Source organism: Branchiostoma lanceolatum, chromosome 18, assembly GCF_035083965.1.
Source record: "Branchiostoma lanceolatum isolate klBraLanc5 chromosome 18, klBraLanc5.hap2, whole genome shotgun sequence".
Taxonomy (NCBI): Eukaryota; Metazoa; Chordata; class Leptocardii; order Amphioxiformes; family Branchiostomatidae; genus Branchiostoma; species Branchiostoma lanceolatum.
In genome coordinates, this window is record NC_089739.1 from 3,672,730 (window position 1) to 3,695,331 (window position 22,602).

At 42.0% G+C, this 22,602-nt stretch overlaps 2 protein-coding genes across 2 annotated transcripts in view; both read left to right on the top strand.

Moving 5' to 3' along the window:
- Nucleotides 1-11,713, top strand: part of LOC136424182 (mucin-2-like) — a 56,718-nt gene extending 45,005 nt beyond the window's left edge. The window contains exons 41-53 of the mRNA XM_066412692.1: nt 719-840; nt 1,904-2,013; nt 2,713-2,890; nt 3,145-3,608; nt 4,590-4,729; nt 5,503-5,624; nt 6,046-6,155; nt 6,493-6,673; nt 6,801-7,726; nt 8,900-9,039; nt 9,687-9,802; nt 10,370-10,479; nt 11,188-11,713. Coding sequence (XP_066268789.1) covers nt 719-840; nt 1,904-2,013; nt 2,713-2,890; nt 3,145-3,608; nt 4,590-4,729; nt 5,503-5,624; nt 6,046-6,155; nt 6,493-6,673; nt 6,801-7,726; nt 8,900-9,039; nt 9,687-9,802; nt 10,370-10,479; nt 11,188-11,369 — 2,901 coding nt within the window. The 3' untranslated portion in view covers nt 11,370-11,713. The remainder of the gene's footprint in view (nt 1-718; nt 841-1,903; nt 2,014-2,712; nt 2,891-3,144; nt 3,609-4,589; nt 4,730-5,502; nt 5,625-6,045; nt 6,156-6,492; nt 6,674-6,800; nt 7,727-8,899; nt 9,040-9,686; nt 9,803-10,369; nt 10,480-11,187) is intronic.
- A 338-nt stretch (nt 11,714-12,051) lies between these two features.
- Nucleotides 12,052-22,343, top strand: LOC136424615 (integumentary mucin C.1-like). Its single transcript, XM_066413231.1, has 9 exons — nt 12,052-12,080; nt 12,326-13,017; nt 13,061-13,237; nt 16,403-16,542; nt 17,645-17,760; nt 18,072-18,181; nt 18,572-18,752; nt 20,121-20,628; nt 22,224-22,343. Exons 1-9 carry the CDS (start codon nt 12,052-12,054, stop codon nt 22,341-22,343), a joined length of 2,073 nt encoding a protein of 690 aa, XP_066269328.1.
- Nucleotides 22,344-22,602: the final 259 nt, after the last annotated feature.

A 22,602-nucleotide genomic window follows, 5' to 3' on the forward strand; every position in this document is an offset into this window, starting at 1 on the left:
GGCTCCTAATTCTTTCACACCGGTCTTTGCCCTGGGTAAATATGGGTCCTTCTCAAGCAATACTGCCTTTAGGAAAAACCTTAAAGGGGATGAGAGGCGAGTGTTCTGATTGCAGATAATATATTTCTGAATCTAAAACATATCGGCAACTTGACGTTGAATTTGTTTTAGGTTAAAACTGATCTCTTGAGTCTTGTTGCAATCATCCCAATACTTAAGGCTCGGTGCCTTTGGAACAATTGGGAATTCTAGGACTCATCTTCAAATCAATGCGTGCATACTTATCCCTACATTTTTTAGCCTTGATAATGTGATTCATTGTATTCGGTCTTTTAGAAAATATCACCCACTTCTGTAATGAAGAGCCACAATGTGGCTCTGCATTTAAAGGGGAGACAGCGTGTTTGTTGATTTTGCCACGTCATGCATGTGTCATGTCCATGTTAACAGACAAAAAGAAAACTACTCTCCTCTTAACATCACAAAACCCACACATTAAAGAAAAAGTGGGATCATTCGTCTTTCACTGTCTCGGAAAAAGAAGTCAAACCCAAAAAAGATAGAATTTAGTGTTAGTATTTAGACTAGAAAGGTCACATGCTGTATTGTTATATATTGTCTGTCAGTCCTTTCATGTTACATGTACTTGCAATTAGTCTACGGGCAAGAACTTGCAATAAACTATTACATAAGCAATATACTATGTTTTCTCTTACAGGGATATATAATGGAGCAATTTGGATCTGAGACATTCTATGTGCGTGCTCACTGGGACGAAACCTCGTATCAATGGGTTTGGGATGACGGATCCACTACCGGAAATGACATCTTTGAACGGCTGTAAGAATATCACATCGTCAAATGTTTCAAGCACAATAAGTTAGCATTGTACTGCCCGTGAACTTCACTGCCTAAAGGCTACTTTTAGTTGTGTTTTTATTTCACACCAAATATTTATTTTCGAGGATGAAAATATTGTGTCCTAGAATTCGCGAGACGATTCTATTTTAATTCTCTCCCTTAAAGTTCTGTTGTTATTATTTTGATAGAAACTTATGTTGCAATGCAGGCTCACCGTTGTTTCTTGGACAAGAATATTAAAGAAAAGACTAGATTACTAGAATGTATTCCTTGCACTAAGAATACCAAAAATCATAATGTTCTACTTCTAACATTTATGAGCCAGAAAAGGCAATGGCGTTAAAGATGACGATTTTTTAAATTGTTAATTGAGGCTACAGATGCAGGAAAATTATATATTCACAAAGTAAAAGTAACAGTGAGTTGTGAAGCTACATAATAGCAATCAATCGAAACCGGTTTCAATATATACGCCCGTATATATGGACATTCAAATAAGAACAGTCGTAATACGTAAGTTAACTTGTCTAACAACAGAAGCAAATTTAGAAATGTAAAACATTCTTCTTCTTCGAAATTTTGCCCATATATCAATACATTGAAATATGTTAATAATGATAATGTATATTCTTATTAATGTATAGCGTAATCACACTTACTATATAGCGTAATCTTATTTATTATGTTTACAACTAAATTTATTTTGTAGTTCCTCTTCTTTTCCATTTGTTTAATCAAGATTTATGGTGCAATTTCAATTTATTCTTTCGTTAATTTTGCTGAGCTTTGATTATGTATAATTTTGTAAAAATTCCCATTGTCGGGTTTATGGGAGGCCCATGAAAAGCCACATTGGCTTCTGGCCCCCCTGCATGTTTTGCTTTTGCCCTGTTTATCTTTTTATAATTGCACATATATGCGAACAAACAAGAAACAAACAAACAAAAAAATAAAAAACAAACAGTATATGTCGGTTACAACATCCAACATGACAACGCTCACAACCAAGACGCTTACTTTGACTCTCTCTTTCCATCTTCAGGAGTGTGCCGCCAGGTTCCTCAGCTCTGCCGTGCCTCATCAGCATGAACGGGCAGCTCACTCCTGCAACTTGTGACGAAGCAAGGCAATTCATTTGCGAAACAACTGGAAGTATGTTGTTTTCTATGTATATTTTTTCGGATCTTCAGAAATATTCTTTTTTATCTAACAACAGAAGAATACACAGGACACAAAGACGATGTACTCTAGCTGTAGCTAATATCAAACATCACCTCTGAAAATGAAAATTACAACTTACATAGACAAATACAATAACAATAAGAAACAGTAATTGGGTGGTCAAATACAAGCAAGCAATATGCGCAACAAACAAACAATCCAGGAACATTTGCAATGTACATGTATATAATTGATGTAAATTTCATGTCATAGGCATCACTATAGATAATTTTATTTGGTGCTTGGATACGGTAATGTCACGCCAATGAATGTTTGATAAACAGTGCTCGCGGTGTCTTTCTTTCGTAGTTCTTGGGAAAATGGCAGCGAGGAGACTGGTATTCGACCGGTTTCGACTTTATTCAGTCTTTTTCAAGAATGAGAGAGATCAGTCCACACCTCTTTTTATGCCTTTTCTGTGCCTCCCTAGTGCAGGGCGCTCTAAATTGAGCTTAAGATATTGACCAATCAGCGTTAAGGATCTCATGTTGCCCTGGTTATAGGCTAGGTTGCCCTGATCTGAAGGTCTAGTTCACTGTGCACTAGCTGCTAGGTTAGGTTGCTCTGTACGTCCTCCAGGTCGTTAAGTGCTCGCGGTGTCTAATATGTTTCCCGCTTGTTAAATGGCAGCACCAGGTGACGAGCATGAAGACGACGAGACAGCACGAGATGAGGGATATGACATCTGTGAGGAACCCATGGGCATTGAGTGTCAAAACATGGAAACAGGCGACATACTAGAGGATATGCAAGTTGGACCAGATGGCCTTTTATGCGACTTAGAGGCTGGTGCCGTTTGTTACGACGGGTAAGTGTTGAAGCTACTCATTCATAATCTGTTGGCACGCGTATACTCGCTGTAACAGTGAGCAAATGTCTGAAAAAGATACATTCGGAATATATAGAATCACTAACAGAAGCTGGTAGCTCACTTAAAGTATAGAAGTACTTTGGTTTCTCAAAGTTCATTGTTATGTAAATGTGATGAAATGTGTCGTACTTTGAGTAATCCTTTGTGATAAGAAACAGCAATTGATTGCTTGTTTGGATGTATACTTGCAGGTGCGACAACTATCAAGTCAGATACCAATGTTGCTATGAAATGACAATATGTACGACTCCTGGACCGACAACCACAGCAGCGCCAACAACTGAAGCACCAACAACAGCAGCACCAACAACAGCAGCACCAACAACAGCAGCACCAACAACAGCAGCACCCACAACAGCAGCACCCACAACAGCAGCACCCACAACAGCAGCACCGACAACAGCAGCACCGACAACAGCAGCACCCACAACAGCAGCACCAACAACAGCAGCACCGACAACAGCAGCACCGACAACAGCAGCACCGACAACAGCAGCACCGACAACAGCAGCACCAACAACAGCAGCACCCACAACAGCAGCACCCACAACAGCAGCACCAACAACAGCAGCACCAACAACAGCGCCCGCAACCACAATATGTGAACCTGTATGTGAATGGTCCGAATGGATAGATCTGCATTGTCCTCCAACAGGTCGGTTGTTGCTGTTTTTATAAACTACGCAAATAACATACAACGATATGGTCTAACGAATTTTTTCAGCGAAACATGTGAAAAGAGGCTATTTTGTAGATACAGAAGTTACGTAAGCTTGGAATGATGCATGTTAACTCCAAAGAGTCAAACGTTGTGGTGGCAGGTGTATCTCAGATTGATGGACAGTGAATAAGTGGGGAAGGTGGCAGATGTACAATGTGGTCCAAAGTGAGAAGGCGTATGTTAACCCTATAGACAATAGGTAGAATTGGGTGGCAAAGATACCAATTCATCTGAAGTTACATAAGCAAACTTTGGACACCGCGACTTAAGAGTCACTTTATAGATGTCAAAAACTAGATGCAAAGATGACAGAATTTAGATAATGTACGCTAACTTGGCAGAAGTACAGAATTTTCTGAAGTGAAATGGCACAAGTGATGATGAGCTTTAAAAAGTGAGTCGAGATAGTGGCAGATGTCTGAGTTTGCCAATATTTATATAGACGACACACACAACTTTGGACAACTCTTCGCACAATATTGGCCACCATGCCGTCTCAATGTACCAATTAGTATGTAGATTAACATATGTTATGATCATTACCATAGCGTTTGATTGCGGGCTCAGATGGGTATTAGAAAACAAAAAGCTATTATATTTGTGACATAAGATAATTCTATCTTTTGACAACTTTTGTCATTCCACCCTGATACTTGATATGCTTGAGTCAGTTACCTCAGATGCACAGCTAATGCTGATGCTGTAAGGCAATTTACTGGGTATGTAGTACAAACAGGTTGATTGCAAAGTAATGAGAGACCTAAGTTGAAAGATACTCCCGGGAATTTAAACTTCCAAGGATCTGCTGCATGTTAAAGTTTGTAATAAAGTAATGTCCTGTCAAGATTGCTTGTTTGTTGTCGCTAATGAAATTTTATACTACATTCACCACTGCTGTGTCGTTTTACCACCCAGCGTGCAAGTATGGTGAAGATAATTCCCTTGGAGTGTCCTGCTACCAGATTGGACCAGACGAAGGTACCTATAACGCTGCAAGAATATACTGTGATCTTACTGGTGGCGTCGTGGTGGTTCCTTCATCTTCGGATGAATTGGTGAGTATTAATTAACACAATCAGTTTAGCTATGTTAGGTAGTGAGTCTCAAAAAAATACAATAAAGTTCCTAAATCCCATACTTTCGTCAAATGACGACCTTCTCGCATACGTGCTACTCATTGGTTATGCAAACAAGATCCTCGTTTGCATGATACCATCATATCAGTTGGTTATCTTCTCGACCTGCATAGCACAGGATAGTATTCGGATAATAAATGTCTTATCTAAGTCCAGAAGATTACTATAACACGCCCTCATCAATCATGTAAATGAAGTCCTGACTTGCATAATTTACGCCAAATAATTACCTCAGCGATTCTGCTGTTCCAGGGCAGGCTGCTAGGGATAGCAAACCCATAAACTTTTAATATCATCATCTACCATCTCTAAATAAAACTCCACAGGTTTTTAGAACACAGCATTTAAAAACTGCAGTATCGTGAAAGCAATCAGAAAGCCCGAAATCATTTTTTTTTCACAACCTACAAAAACTATAATTGTAAAAGAAATCCATGCAGCCGTTCTTGAGTTTCCCCTGTGTTTGACAGGCATATAGACGGACAGAGACACAGTCAGACCAATGATGCCCAAAATATAAACTTCTTGGCGAAGATAAAAATTTGCAAAATCATATCGGCTCATGTTGATTACTAAGATTAAAAAGGTTACAATTTTGAACCGCTGGGAGAGAAAGCATTATAATTTCCCATGAAGTTGGTGTCGAACTTTTTGAAATAATTTATGTTAAATGTCATTGTCTTCTGTTCAAGGGATATTTGATGGACAACTTTGGAGGTGACACATTCTATATCAGTGTATTCTGGTCTACACAAACACAACCAAATTCCTGGATTTTGGAGGACGGATCCCCTGCTGTCCAATTGGACCCTCTGTAAGATTTCAATTATTCTGTCAACAGTCTTTTAATCTGTCTCTGGGGGTGAATGTAGAAAATTAAACGAAAGTCTGAGGAAAAGATACCTTCAAGATCGCTTGTTTGTAAAGATCAATACCACTCTACATTACGTAATATGCAATGTAGAATGGTTAAATTTTCTTCTATGATTGAACATATGTGTACTGAGTCTTCTACAAAATGAGGATCGCTCCACATAACTTTAAATCTGTGCCACGCTCCTGAGCATACATACATAAAGAAATCTATGAGATCAAGACGAAAAGACTAGTGTCATGGAAATGGTATGGTACGTCTGTGCATCACGAATACTGATACGAATACTGTACTGATCTTTTGTACACTATTGTCAGCTTGTCAACAAACATAGCGTCACGGTGACCCTTGTCTTTTTTAGAAATGTGCCTGACGGTAGCTCTACCAACAAATGCCTGGTGATGATGAATGGAGTATTAACGCCTGCATCTTGTGACGACGCATTTAAATTCCTTTGTGAAAATCCTGGAAGTACGTAACATCTGATTCTTTATATCATTACAGGATTTACAATGTTTGTCTATCATACATTGTTATTGTATGCTTTTTACTAGAAATAGAATTATGGTTTAATCCATCAAAAAATATGATTATGATTCAATTTTTTCTACAAATATCTGCATTATACAATTTATATTATCATGAAGGTAACTAGTATGGTCATTTTAATTGTCCAAAAAATCGAGGTATTTGAAGTACCTTAATCTTACCTTAAGATTGCATTTCATTCGAATGACTTGAAACTGGATAATCGGGAGAAATGCACCGCATGCTGTGTCTGACGTATTTCCTTTTGCTGAAATCATAGTACCAGGTGCGGAGAGTGAAGACGACGAGACAGCACGTGATGAGGGATATGACATCTGTGAGGAACCCATGGGTATTCAGTGTCGTAACCTGCGCACAGGCGAAGTACTGGTGAACGGAGAAACCTCATTAGATGGCTCAACCTCATGCACTCTAGCTTACGGTGCTCAATGTGAAAATGAGTGAGTATTGAATGCAAACATGCAAAGCTGTGATCTGCTGCTACTTATATTGTTCATTGTAACGGTGTACGGTATTGTATATGTGTTGATAACAATAAACAAACATTCTCTGCCATTCCACCTACAGCTGTGACAACTATGAAGTGCGGTACCAATGTTGCTATGAAATGCATGAGTGTACAACCACAGCAGCACCCACAACAGCAGCACCCACAACAGCAGCACCCACAACAGCAGCACCCACAACAGCAGCACCAACAACAGCAGCACCCACAACAGCAGCACCCACAACAGCAGCACCCACAACAGCAGCACCCACAACAGCAGCACCAACACCCCCACCTCCCCCTCCACCTGGAACTACAACCGCGCCACCACCCCCACCTCCCCCTCCACCTGGAACTACAACCGCGCCACCACCACCTCCTCCCCCTCCACCAGGAACTACAACCGCGCCACCACCCCCACCTCCCCCTCCACCTGGAACTACAACCGCGCCTCCACCACCACCTCCCCCTCCACCTGGAACTACAACCGCGCCACCACCTCCACCTCCCCCTCCACCTGGAACTACAACCGCGCCCCCACCACCACCTCCCCCTCCACCTGGAACTACAACCGCGCCACCACCCCCTCCTCCCCCTCCACCTGGAACTACAACCGCGCCTCCACCACCACCTCCCCCTCCACCTGGAACTACAACCGCGCCACCACCTCCACCTCCCCCTCCACCTGGAACTACAACCGCGCCACCACCCCCTCCTCCCCCTCCACCTGGAACTACAACCGCGCCTCCACCACCACCTCCCCCTCCACCTGGAACTACAACAGCAGCGCCAACAACAGCAGCGCCAACAACAGCAGCACCAACAACAGCAGCACCCACAACAGCAGCACCCACAACAGCAGCACCCACAACAGCAGCACCAACAACAGCAGCGCCAACAACAGCAGCACCAACAACAGCAGCACCCACAACTGAAGCACCAACCACAATATGTGAACCTGTTTGTGAATGGTCTACCTGGATAGATCTGCATTGCCCTCCAACAGGTCGGTCATTTAATACCGTATTAATTCCACACACATACAAATGTTTCCTTAGCATAGCTTTAAGGCTAGAGGATAATGACTCTTTGTTAATATATATGTAGTATCTAAATTTGCAAATGTATATCTGATGCAAAAGTTTAATGTTGATCTCCCATATTCTCCCAATGATCTTTCAGTCTGTCTTGATATCTTAATGGTAAACTGGTATTTACTTTTTTAATCAACATTTCCTAGTCAGTTATTGATTCTTGAGCAGATATAAGTAGTAGATTATTTCCTGTATCAGGTGGATTTGGCAGAAGTAAGACTGATAGAAGCTGGCTGACGTTGTCGAAAGTTTACTCCATGACCGAAGAAATTATTGTTTTACATTTTGTAAGCAATAAATTCCTAAATGGTCCATCAGGGAAGCCAAGGGCCTATTGGCTATACTACGACATAAACAAAGACTAAGGCCTTATCTGGACAGATAAGAAGATCAAGCTCAGCTCCAAGATCAAACTGATGCGCCCTCTGGTCCCCTTGGTATTCTGAGCGATTGTGAGTTCTAGACTCGGACAGCAAAACTGGGGGGGGGGGGCGAGAGACTGTAGACCAAAGAGATGAAATACTTCCAAAAACATCATAGGGACCACATACCTAGACCACATTTCGAATGCTGAAGTCTGGAAAAGAGGTAGAGAAATATTTACCACAGTACAGAAAAGAAAAGCGCATTGGCACGGCCAAGTGTCACAGTCATCGAGACTAGCCAAAAAAAACCGTCATGGAAGAAACCACCTAGGAGGAAGAAAGCGGGGTAGACAACGAAAACCTGGGAGAATGATATCAGAGAATGGACAGGCACGATACTGAGTAAAACGCTAAGAAAAAAGAAAGCCGATAAGTGTAAAGAAAACTGGTTGCCTCATCTACTGTGGTGCGCCAATTGTAAAATAAGAAGATTTAGTTACACTAAGGGATAGATAGAACACTAAGTTACACTAAGCGATAGATAGAACAGAACTTCGCTTCGCTCACTCGGTGGTTTTATTCAGTGGTTATAGCACATGACCAGGCGTTATGACACCATATACACCTTGGGACGGGTCATTACCCTTAATTAATATTTTCCTCATGTTTTTCGATATATACATATATTACATGTACCAATTCCCCTTTTTTTTCACCCAGTGTGCCCGTATGGTATAGAGCATTCTCTTGGACTGTCATGCTATGAGCTACCACCCGGAGAATTACCAATTGAAGAGGCCTATGTTTACTGTGCTGAACATGGTGGCGTTTTGGTAACTGTGTCTACTCCAGATGAAGCGGTGAGCACCACACCATGATATTAGTTAGCATGCCTAACAACCACGGGGGTGTCCCTGTGGTGTAGTGGTCTGCGCTTCTGTTACTAGCCACATCTGGTTCAAATTACTTCGACCAGAAGGTCGGGGTTTAAGTCCCGGGTAGGACACCTCTGGACAAGAGGCGCATGGAGTCATACCAAAGGCTTTATAAAAATGGTACATACTCCTGAAACAGTATGGAAGTGAAACATACTCCACTGCCAGTGGACTAGCCGCCTGCTGGAGTGATTACACCACAGTGTGGCCCAGGGCTATGAAACGGAGATGGGCACCGCCCTATACACCCTATGGTTTGGGAGGATGTTAACTAACTAAGTGGCCCAGGGCTATGAAGCGGAGATGGGCACCGCCCTATACACCTTTTGGTGTGGGAGGATTTTAACTAACTAAACCAACAACCACAAATGTGTAATAGGCTACCGCCTTGGAAGAATTTGTTTGAAAAAAATTGTTGGGGAGTGTAAGTATACAAATGCACAATTGTCGACAGAATTAATGCATAGCATCTCACATGATATATTGTTTCATTTAATGTTGCTAATGATGTTCTTATATTAACCATGCATGAAAAGTAATTAATATGCAATACGTTATGCTTTCTGTTTTAGGCATATATAATGGACCAATTTGAAGGTAACATATTCTTTGTGGACGCACAATGGTCAACAACGAAGAACGATTGGTTTTTGGAGAACGGAACCCCTGCTTTCACGGATTACCCGTTGTAAGAATTTAGTTCTGTCAATTTATACTTGACTTTATAACAGTTGAACTGTTTCCTGGGGTACATGTTTAATCATACTTTTATACATTAGCTGACATCCTTGTCCATGAACAGGAACAGGTTGAAATAATATATATATATATATATATATAAACTTTCGGATGTGTTCAAGATGTTGCTACGGTTTAGTTGTCAATGTTTTTAGACCATTCAATGATCGTATCTTTCGGGCTTTAACTTTGTTGCGGCCATTTCGATGCCCATGAGATCACGTTAATACTGCATATGTGAAGTTCTGTTTTAGTCAAGTATCATCGTTGAGATTTTTATAATGCAATCATAATGTCTTGGTATGTCACGAAAGGTGATTGTTGATGTGTAAGAATGTTTCTTTTACCAACTCGGTGTAAACAGCCTCGTAATTAAGCCTCCCAGGCTGCCAGGAGGTCTGTACGTCTTGCTGTTTCCGAATAAACCAGTCTACTACTACTGCTACAAATAAATTAGTTTACTAATAGTTTGACTTTCAATGATTTTAGTTAGCTTATATTGACATTTTTTCCTTAGGAGTGTGCCGCCAGGTTCCTCAGCTCTGTCGTGCCTCATCAGCATGAACGGGCAGCTCACTCCTGCAACTTGTGACGAAGCAAGGCAATTCATTTGCGAAACAACTGGAAGTATGTTGCTTCCTTTCCAAAAAGCTTTTTATTCTTCATCCTTTTTTTGGCGATGTACGTATGCCAAATATCATACCGGTGCAATGGCCTAGTTGGTAGAGGGTTCGAACCCCGACCGGGTCATACCAAAGACTTTCAAAATGGAACATACTGTTTCTCTGCTTAGCACTCGGCATTTGGGAAAGAGTATGGTAGTTAAACACACACATCACTACCAGCGGACTAGCCCCCTGCTGTAGTGACTTGCACAAATGTGTGTGACCCAAGAGCTATAGAAATGGAGATGGGTGCCACCCCTATGCGTCTTTTCAGCACGCCCGGGTCACTTTAACTTTATGCCGAAGCTAGGCTGGTATGTTGTGATATATTATTATCTATGTATTATCATCCCAACGCGCTTGTGTGTATATGTGTTTGTTGCTTTTTTTTGTTGCCAAGTAGTTTGGATGTAGATTTAGAACAGCCAGATTTGTATTCTTCTTTTTATAAGATTAAAGCTGCATTCAACATAGACAAATGGGAGATAAAATAATGGTTGCTTGCTATGTTATTCAATGTTTGAATTTGAAGTAGAAATATTAGGCAGTTATGAAATTATTCACTTTGGCTATCAAAGTTCAGTTATAGCCTTTGAGAATTGACAAGGATGCTATTAAGCAGGTTTCGCTACCAGAAACAGTTTCATTCAATGTGTTGATGAAATTGCAGCTCCAGGTGCAGAGAACGAAGACGATGAGGCAGCACGAGAAGAAGGATATGACATCTGTGAGGAACCCATGGGTATTCAGTGTCAAAATTTGCGCACTGGCGACATACTGGAGGATGGACAAACTGGACCAGATGGTCTTGTATGCGACTTAGAGACTGGTGCTCAATGTGACTACAAGTGAGTGCTAACAGCTACGTCGCCATTATCCGTCCGCCCACGTATGGTCATTTTAACAATGAGCAGATGTGAGAATAACACCAGTATCTTTAGCATCACTAAATGAAAACAGTTGACTCATTCAATGCAGGAGTACACCTTGTTCCCTCTTGGTTCATTATTGAGCAATGCATCGTAGTTAAGGTAATCCAGTATAGGGGTGCAAACCCCAGTTCTTCAGCCACAGAGTGGTAGTGCGCGACAAATAAGGGCCTAGTTTTGAATTCACATTTCTCATCTTGTGCTGCTATAATAATAGCTGATATTAAATATCAATATGGCTATATAAATAAAAAGCATATGAATTGGCGTTTTTTGTGAAATTTGAGTTTGGATCCGACTCTTACTTCCGGATATTCATATATGTTGAATGTGATGCGTCCCTTTGGCCGAGTGTGACCTTTGTAGTGTTCTGTGTAAGTTATTCCTATGCCTCGTGCCGTGAGTGACTCAAACACTTAAGTCCTAGGAATTTCTTTAGAATTGGTTCAATTGTATGCAAAATTCATGTCTTTCCGTTAACATAAGTTGTCAAAAATTATTTTTCAATGATTATTTTGACGTGAAATTGTGTTTCCCCCTTATTTACCCAAATTAGGTTGAAGAAACAAATTTCAGTTAGTCTTGTAGGAATATGCTTTCACCCCATGTACAGAATAATTCTCTGGAATAGATGGTACCTATACTTGAGGGTGTGCAGTCTCCAATTGGAACCCCAAATAAACTGGAATGCCCCCCCCCCCCTTAACCATCTCTGATTGCCTGTTTGAATTTATTCCTGCAGCTGTGACAACTATCAAATCAGATACCAATGTTGCTATGAAATGACAATATGTACGACAACAGCAGCACCCACAACAGCGGCGCCCACAACAGCGGCACCCACGACAGCGGCACCCACGACAGCGGCACCCACGACAGCGGCACCCACGACAGCGGCACCCACGACAGCGGCACCCACGACAGCGGCACCCACGACAGCGGCACCCACGACAGAGGCACCCACCACAGCGGCACCCACGACAGCGGCACCCACGACAGCAGCACCCACGACAGCAGCACCCACGACAGAGGCACCCACCACAGCGGCACCCACCACAGCGGCACCCACGACAGCGGCACCCACGACAGCGGCGCCCACGACAGAGGCGCCCACCACAGCGGCGCCCACGACAGCGGCACCCACGACAGCGGCGCCCACGACAGCGGCGCCCACGACAGCGGCGCCCACGACAGCGGCGCCCACGACAGCGGCGCCCACGACAGCGGCGCCCACGACAGCGGCGCCCACGACAGCGGCGCCCACGACAGCGGCGCCCACGACAGCGGCACCCACGACAGCGGCACCCACGACAGCGGCACCCACGACAGCGGCACCCACGACAGCGGCACCCACGACAGCGGCACCCACGACAGCGGCACCCACGACAGAGGCGCCCACCACAGCGGCGCCCACCACAGCGGCGCCCACGACAGCGGCGCCCACGACAGCGGCGCCCACCACAGCGGCGCCCACGACAGCGGCGCCCACGACAGCGGCACCCACGACAGCGGCACCCACGACAGCGGCACCCACGACACCGGCACCCACGACAGCGGCACCCACGACAGCGGCACCCACGACAGCGGCACCCACCACAGCGGCACCCACCACAGCGGCACCCACCACAGCAGCACCCACAACAGCAGCACCCACAACAGCAGCACCCACAACAGCAGCACCCACAACAGCAGCACCCACAACAGCAGCACCCACAACAGCAGCACCAACCACAATATGTGAACCTGATTGTCAATGGTCTGAATGGATAGATACACACTGCCCTCCTACAGGTACATTAATGCTGATATCGTTCAAAACATGTTTTAAACGAGTGTTATAGATACTTGTTTTATCCAAGAAATTAAATTTTTACCCTTGATACAGTAATTGGAGATGATTATCAAAGAGAAACCGGAAGAACCAAAAATGAAAGGACTCTTGGTCCTCTACCTATACAAACTATTTCCTGTAGTAGCTAAAATTGACTCCAAACGTGATCCCCGACATCATAAATGGGTTATACGCTGTAGGGAATCTGCAGCGGTGACTACACACAATAACAATGGTAGGGGGTTACAGCAGACGACGGGAAGTAATGTTTGCATATTAGCTGACATCTCAAGTTTGAAAAATCCTGAATGTTTTTCTTCTAATTTTTCAAGAAAAACGTTTTCATACAAGGGAAAATGATCTAGATCGTTGCAGCAAGCGTTGTATGGGCCTTCCATTTGAAACTTGAAGACTTGTATCCAAAACTCGTATCTGTATTTGAAGTGCAAGCATCTTACTCACATGCACAGATGGATCTGTCAATCGATAGCTGTGTGTCTATTTCTAATCTGTCAAAACTTCTGGTGCCTACATGGCGGACTTAAAGAACAAAATTGGCCAAGCGTCATGAGTGGTCTACAGCACTGGCCTACCAACCTCCAACTTTGCCAGTGTTGGCTCAGTGTATCTGTGTGATTATAAATCTATCTATCTCTCTCTATATTTATATTGTTTTCTTTTGTGATCAGTGAAACCACCATGTCGATGCTGTCCACAAAGTGTTTTGAAGAGTGGCTATTTTGGTACATTTTCTAAGCCAAGACTTTCCCATGTGTACAGAATGGCTGTGAGAGTTACCGGTAGATCCGTTTATTTGGGTGCTTTTATAATGCAACCATTAACTTCAACCCTCAGCAGTTAAAAATACCTTCCTGGACTGATTAATCTGTCTCAAGTCTTCAATATACAACTACCGCAATTTTTGTTTTAAAGTGATGTGTGAACTTCTTCGTCTTCATTGATTTAAAAAAAAAATGTTTTGACCCTTTAGATTTTTATAGAGAATAGAAGAAAAAAAAATTTTCCTTTAATTTTTTTCACCTATTTTCGTGCTTTAAGTTTACGAATTGGTATTTTTGTATGCAAATGCTGCTGCGGTGATAAGATGCACTAAAGCTTATATTTAAGGCTAACTCTCAGCTAATTTCATAGCCTTTCAACCGTGAATATGCCTACACTGATTAATATGTTACCATTGGGTCCTCATGGGCCCCAATACTTCTTCTAGTAGTTACTAATAGCGTATATATTTAGAGTAGAAATGCATCCAACGGTGTTTGAGGGCTGAAAAAGGAATCTACTTCTCTTCCGATTCCTCCTATGTGCAATTTGTCTTGCTGGTACTTAACTGCAGGTTGTTTGAACCTAGAATCAAGAGACAGGGACCAACATATGCCAAAATTACCGATATAAAAGTCTCCATAGATTATTTGAAATCAATCAATCAATCAATCTTTATTCTGTAATCAATATTGCAGCCTTGCAGGTATGTCTGACGACACACCTGAATTACATTAGATTTCGTACAGAAGTGTGTTAAAAACATTTCAGTGGACCAGCTTTTAAAAAAAACAGATCACAATATTCATAACTATGCGCTTATATACATTAAAATGTTACTTTGGACCATCGAGGACAAACGAGTATAGCCTTAAACTAGGTTTTGAAGGTCTATCAGAGTCCTCATAACGAACGAGTCACTGTGCCTTTTGGTCTTACTGAGTGGGAGTTTGTACACGTGTCTGGTTTCCCTGTTCCTCAGATTATAGTCAGGCTTCTCTTTAGGTGGGAGGAAGACATTGCAGGGGTGGTCCCTGTCCTTGAAATGCCTGATCCCAAAGAGTACAATCCACATGCATCCAAGTGCTTACTCCTAAGCTGTGCCCAAGCTGTACCTCGAGGGGTAACGCATTCGCATTGGTATAAGGGTACAATAAGCACAATTACACATATTCGGCTATGTTTGCCCCAAATGAGCTAAATTAAAACCATTACAGACCTGAATCCTCAAGGTATAAACCAGCATCCCAGCACACAGTACAAAGCCATGTCAAAGGCCACATTCCAGGTCGTTTGGTTTAACTATGGTGGTACAGGAGGCAAAAAATGCAAATTTTTCTACATCTACATAGGTGTTACCCCCCAAAAAAACATTCAGGGGCAAAGTGGGGGGGGGGGGGGGAGTTGATGTCCCGGGCTAAGGTGGGCAAGCCTCCAGTCTGGCACGGAACGACTCAACGGTGGGAGCCGTCGCAACCGTGCCAGGCAGGGTATTCCGTTGTGGGATGGTACGGGGGAAATAAGAGTGTTTATGTGTGTCGGTTCTTGCGTGGATGGTGTAAAACTTGAGTTCATAGCTCCTCCGGGTGCGCCCCTGGGTTGGTTTCAGCAAACTGTGTCTATATTGATGTCGTTATTAACAAGTTTGTACAAGAAGGTGAGGCGGGCTTTCAGAGTGGGCCACTGCAGGTCGTTTAGCTGCTATTACCTAAAATTATCTGTATTAAAACATTTCAAAGGCCTGGATCAACAAATTTCGTTCTAAGCACATAGTACCCTCATATCTGACAAATTTCAGGTCATTTAGGTATATAATGATGGCAAATACGCCCTAAACGTTTTTTGTTGTTGTAATTTTACCTTTTTACCTCAAAAACTCATTCAAATGTGGTTTTAAAATACTGTGCCCAAGAAAAGAAACCCAAATATTTGGCATATCGTGCAGAGCTATCACCATGCCGAATTCCAGATCACTTGTCTTAATGTGATGGCACGGGAGTGCTGGGTCCGCGAAAACCCCAGGTATACTGTAAAGGGTTAAGCAAAATAAGTTCTTTATGGCAGGAGCATTTTCTGTCTTCTGATAAATTGGAAGTTTTCGAAAATGGGTTACTTACAATTCGACGAAGACTCTCTCGAAATGCTCAAACCATTGTTTCTTTTCCATTGCAGCATTATTTCGACAAAGACTCATGTTTTTTTACCCTGCAAGACGCCAAGTTGTCCTTTGTATTCTATCCGGCAATCAAGGACAAACTGCAAGTGGGTCTTTTAGGTTGAAGCAACATTTGATTTGATTTGATTTGACAGTAGATGACAATGACTGTTTGTTTCGTCCTGTTCAGTGTGTGAGGATAATGATGACATGCCCTTTGGAGAATCCTGCTATCATGATGAAACGGAACCACAAAACAAGGAGACTGCACAGTTGATCTGCCAGCAAGGTGGTGGCAGCTTGTTGCAATTGTCGTCCGCAGATGAATATGTGAGTGTAAAAAAAAAAACATTCTCTGTGAAGGCTTGGTAACAAGATATAAATATAGATGTAAAAAATGAAGTGTTTTATCCTCTCGCGCCGAGTTATTGTGAAAATCTCAGTGTTACGATTTTTTTTCTGTCTACAATTGTCTTCATTACGCTTTAGAATTTTTTTTCGACAATACCGGTCATTTACGTGTCTAAAATACAGGTAATGGGTTTCATTTCACGTGAAAATGCACAATTTCGCCCATCATTTTTGACGGGAGAATACTTTTTCTGCCCAAAATTTACGAAAATTAAACTTAAAGAGGTTGAATAAACTGAAGCTCGGTCGTTATTATAGATAGAGTAATGTCATTCATTTCTGTATACAGTTCGTTTTGCTCAGAAGTATTTCCTGGAAAAGACTTGAGGTTGTGCAACCTCAAATTGAGACAAAAACAGGGTTGTGCCCCCTTCAAGTTATATTCAGATCTTGATCATTCTATAAAGAAAGACCTGGAAGATTGATGCATTTATTATTTATTCCTATTTATGGTGTGGCTTTACGTTGAAAACTATTAGAGTTCCAATGTATCGGCTCCATGATAGAAGAAGAGATCTACGTATCAGACTATGGTGAAAGTAATGTAGGACTTACATTTCAAAATGTTTCAATTGAGGAGGATTTTTACGTCCTTATTTATCCCTGGTGTTGCCCACACGGGAACGATTCTTACTACAAGACAGTGTTCAGTGTTATTTGTTAGAATCCATTGCTGGTATATACTTTGATTGTCCTTCGTTTCATAATTTTGAGAAAATGTGCTGCTGACGAAACACTGAAAATTAATGTTAATCATAATTGCATGTATTTCTACGTTTAAGGACTGCTTAACTTCTGTGTTTGCTGTGATACAATAAAAAATTCAGTCTTACATGTAAAAGAATTCTACTGAGGTTCCAACAGACGAAAAGGCGTTTTTCACCATGCCAACGTTCTGGCAGTTAGTCAGATGCCTTCATTTGAAAATGAATAATTATCTACTACTGGGTGATGGGTTTTGCTTCACGTGAGTTACCAACCTGTCAATGCTATTTATTAAAATAAATTGTCCCATCTTCAGGGATTCATCATGAGTGAATATGGAGATGAAACATACTATCTGGGAGCCACGTGGGAAAATGGTGCTTGGGCGTGGGACAGCGGAAGCACTGACGGATTGGACCTTCTTGAATTGCTGTGAGATTATCATTTCTTAAGAACCTGGCACTTCAACATCTGTTCAGTCAATCGGATAACTTGTAATTGTCCGTGAATAAAACGGAAAACGTTGGCGAAAGTTTGGGAGAAAAAGAAAAAAAAAAGAATAAAATCAATATATGACAACAGAAAAACTCAACCACTTTACAACACACGGTTTTAGTACACAGTTTGCTAATATGTTAAGTAGAAGAACTAAATTTGTACGAAGCCATGCAAAGCAGGAATGTTTCAATGCTGAAATAACAACGCCCTTTCATAAGAGACCTTCACAACTATTTCTTCTTCAGCAATGCCCCTGATGGAAGTGATGCTCAACGTTGCCTAATGATGACGAGTGGAGACCTTACAGCCTCGGATTGTGACACTGCAAGGGAATTCCTTTGTGAGACACCTGGAGGTAGGAACAAACAACAAACACATAAACAAGAACGGTCCATAAATGATACAATCCAGTGTGGTTCATCAAATTCAAAACTAGATCCATGTGAAAATTATATTCGGACACAGGACAATGTGTTATGATAGTTCAATTTAGTGCCATACTGTTCATAATGATTTACTTTTGATAGATCAAGTATGTTTGCTAATTTAGTACCAGTATCTCTTTCAGGGAGAATATTAACCCTCGGGGAGTTGTTCAGGACAGTTAATTCACGTTGTCTAAGACCATAGTTCCTCTCAGCTCTTCCAAAAGTTCACACCATTACAGTCATGCACATTTCCTTGTTACACATAAATGATGTTAAGAATAACGGGATGAAGATATATATTTATTGATTAATTTAAGAACAAGGCGAAGAGGACGAAGATGACGAATCAGCTCGAGAAAACGGATATGACATTTGTGAGACGCCAATGGACATTGAGTGCCGGCTCGTAGGAACAGATTACGTGCTAGGGAATGGAGGCATCTCAGATGACGGGCTCACTAAATGTACCTTAGAATACGGTGCTCAGTGTGAATACAAGTAAGTTCATGTATAGAATTGTTAGCCTACAAACATTGCTCTACAAGTTCCCAATCATTTGACCAATAATGTAACATGTTGTGATGGATCATATAACATCATTGCTTCAATCCAAACAATTTGTTGAATAATAAAGATAGCTTTTGAACTGTATTTTTCAACACTCTTAAAACGAAATACAGGCATACTCAACTCCAGAAGCGTTTTTTCCTAAAAGACCACATCTTTATTGATTTAAAATCAGCAAAATTGTAAAAATGAATCACGAATGAACAAATGAATGAAGCCTTTATAATCAAATGGTTCATTAGTACCAATTTATGCGGACCGATGGAATGTGTTGCATGATGGGAACGATGCCTTAACTATTGGTTATTATAAGTAAATTGCTGAAGTTCAAGGTCAATTTTTGGTACGAAAGAATGGAAGAATTACACCAAAGACAGTAACTGAAGCCGAGCAACTGGATAACATTAAAATAAAATACTTCAGAAAAAAACACGCTAGCTTTCGTAAGTGACTAAAGGACAGAACTTGCAAACCAGGTTTTACAGGAAATCTCGGAATTGATTTGTTAATTAGGTTAAAGCAATTTACTATTTAGGATGGTTCAATAGAAGTAAAACCAAGAACAGGCTGTATGCTAAATAGTCGATGAGCTCGTTTGTCAATTCTTAATTTCCGATAGAAGAATCAAGTTTAAAAGGTTAAAAGTCATAATACTATCCACATGCAAGTTTAAAACATTATTTTCAAGATCGGCCCTAGAGTTTCACAGCACGCCCTATTTTTCTAAGAGCCTTTTTTATCTTGAATATTGGTTTCAATGGGATGTTCAAAATCAATGTCGATTCGGACCTAAAGCAATCGGTAAATAAAGTTGCTACGGCTATAAGTTGACCAACAAGTATCCAGAAATACAGTGATGTTTTATACTATAAAGTCAACCCAAGATTTCTGAAATGCGCCCAACTTAAAGTTTATCAATAGGTTGTTTGCAATAGAATATGTAAAAGCTGCCTGTACTTTATCTGGGGGTGCTTAGGGGGTTACTAGAATATTGATGCTGTATAATGTAATTGCGGCCAAATCCAAATTCAATGTAAAATTGGCAACGCAATAGCGTTTTTTTATTCAACCAAATATAATTAGCGGATCAGATCCACTCTCCACTGGGTTTTGATAATTTTTAACTTTTCCTTTATTCATGACAAATAACTTCAAGAATTTATTGAGTTTACTGAAAAAAATCCATAACTTCAATCTTACGTGCATACACATTCAAATATCGAAATGGAAAAAACTAACTGTAGTCTTTTAATCTGAGAATTATTCAAACATAATTACTGAATTTGTCTTCAAATACAGTTGTTCAAACTATGAGGTACGGTACAGATGTTGCTATGAAATGCACGAATGCACAACGTCTGGACCAACCACTCCAGCACCAACAACGGCAGCACCAACAACAGCAGCACCAACGACAGCAGCACCAACAACAACTGCACCAACGACAGCAGCACCAACGACAGCAGCACCAACAACAGCTGCACCAACAACAGCTGCACCAACGACGGCGGCACCAACGACGGCGGCACCAACGACGGCGGCGGCAACGACGGCGGCGCCAACGACGGCGGCGCCAACGACAGCGGCACCAACGACAGCGGCACCAACGACAGCGGCACCCACAACAGCGGCACCAACAACAGCGGCACCAACAACAGCGGCACCAACAACAGCAGCACCAACGACAGCAGCACCAACGACAGCAGCACCAACGACAGCCGCACCCACAACAGAAGCACCCACGACGGCGGCACCAACAACGGCGGCACCAACAACGGCGGCACCCACGACGGCGGCACCCACGACGGCGGCACCGACGACGGCGGCACCGACGACGGCGGCACCCACGACGGCGGCACCCACGACGGCGGCACCGACGACGGCGGCACCGACGACAGCGGCACCGACGACAGCGGCACCGACAACAGCGGCACCGACAACAGCGGCACCCACAACAGCGGCACCGACAACAGCGGCACCCACAACAGCGGCACCGACAACAGCGGCACCGACAACAGCGGCACCCACAACAGCGGCACCCACAACAGCGGCACCCACAACAGCGGCACCCACAACAGCGGCACCCACAACAGCGGCACCCACAACAGCGGCACCCACAACAGCGGCACCCACAACAGCAGCACCCACAACAGCAGCACCCACAACAGCAGCACCCACAACTGAAGCACCAACTACAATATGTGAACCTGATTGTCAATGGTCTGAATGGATAGATACACACTGCCCTCCTACAGGTACGTTGGTGTTGAAACTGTTAAAAACAGGAATCTTGTGGAACATTTGATATGATTAACACGGTTTAAACTAAGATTGATAATAATTTTTGGAGCAAAAATATGAATGTATATTATTCGTATGAAATTATCACGTAAGATAGAGCTTGAATAGAATTATGTCTATGTTGCAGGGACGGTTTTTGTCTTCTGATATAATTGGAAGTCGTCAAAAGTTTGATAGCTTGCGATTTTTTTTGGCTTTTTGCAAATGCCAATCATTGTTTTTCTTCCGCTGCAGCATTAGCTTAACTTAGATTCATGTCATGATACCCTGCAAAATTGCATGTTGTCTTGTATATCTTTTCCTTCCATGTAGAAATTTTGCGAGTGGTCATGGGTCCTTTAAGGTAAAGCAACATCTATCTTTCATTTGATAGTAGATGCCAATGTCTGTTTGTTTCCTACTGTTCAGTGTGTGAGGATGATAATGACATGCCATTTGAGGAATCCTGCTATCATTACGAAACGGAAGAACCAACAGACAAGGATTCTGCAGAAATAATCTGTCAGCAAGGTGGTGGCAGCTTGGTGTCTATTTCATCCTCCGATGAATATGTAAGTGTAACGGGAATATTGTCTTTGATGCCTTGGGAACAAATTACAATGTAGATATCAAGTGCTCTATCTTTTACCAAGAGAGAATCAATACATGATTTCTTAAATCCATAATTATAGTTTTATTATAGTTACGAAGTATCTGCTCAAGGATAAAAGGAGAGGTCAACCCAGAAGACCATAGTAGCGGAACTTATTTTCTTAATTATGAATTCATTGCTATGGACATGGATTTGCCGACCCTTTCCATTCATTTCTACGTAAAAGCCGTTCCCATGCTACATGTTAGATGAATCAAACCTGAGTAGTAGATACTTTAATGTTGACTCTGATACAGGCAGCATCAATTTAAAACCTACATCTGAAAGTAGAATTTTCAACATATAAGTAAACGTCCCTCCTTGTACCAACGTTTTGACAGGTAGTCAGATGCCTTCATTGTGCAGGTCTTGATAAACTCTCTGCTACTAGGAGATACTTGATGTCTTTGGCTTCAGTTGACTTTCCAACCTGTTGAACCTATGAATTGGTGCAATTGTCCCAACTTCAGGGCATGATCATGGATGAATATGAAGAGAAAACATACTATCTGGGAGCCACGTGGATAAATGATGCTTGGGCGTGGGACAGCGGAAGCACTGACGGATTGGACCTTCTTACATCGCTGTGAGATTATCATTTCCCTGTCATTCCAAAATATGTTTAGCACTTGGATGGCTTATAAGTGTCCGCGAATAAAACGGCAAAAATTAGCAAAAGTTTGAAAGAAACTATAGAAAGAAAATCAATATCAGACGGCAGAGTAAAACTACTCTCAACACACGTGTCCTGTACTTAAAATCAACTCATATGTTTGGAAAAATAACTTAATTTGTACGCAGTTATAGCAGGAATGTAGCAATGCTGAAATAACAACGCCCTTTCATAAG

Coding starts and splice junctions, on each gene's coding strand:
- LOC136424615 (XM_066413231.1), top strand. CDS start 12,052: ATGTACAGAATAATTCTCTGGAATAGATG. Junction 13,018..13,060: donor CAGCGGCACCCACGACAGCG/GCACCCACGACA, acceptor CACCCACCACAG/CGGCACCCACCACAGCAGCA. Junction 20,629..22,223: donor CGACGGCGGCACCCACGACG/GCGGCACCGACG, acceptor TCCCAACTTCAG/GGCATGATCATGGATGAATA.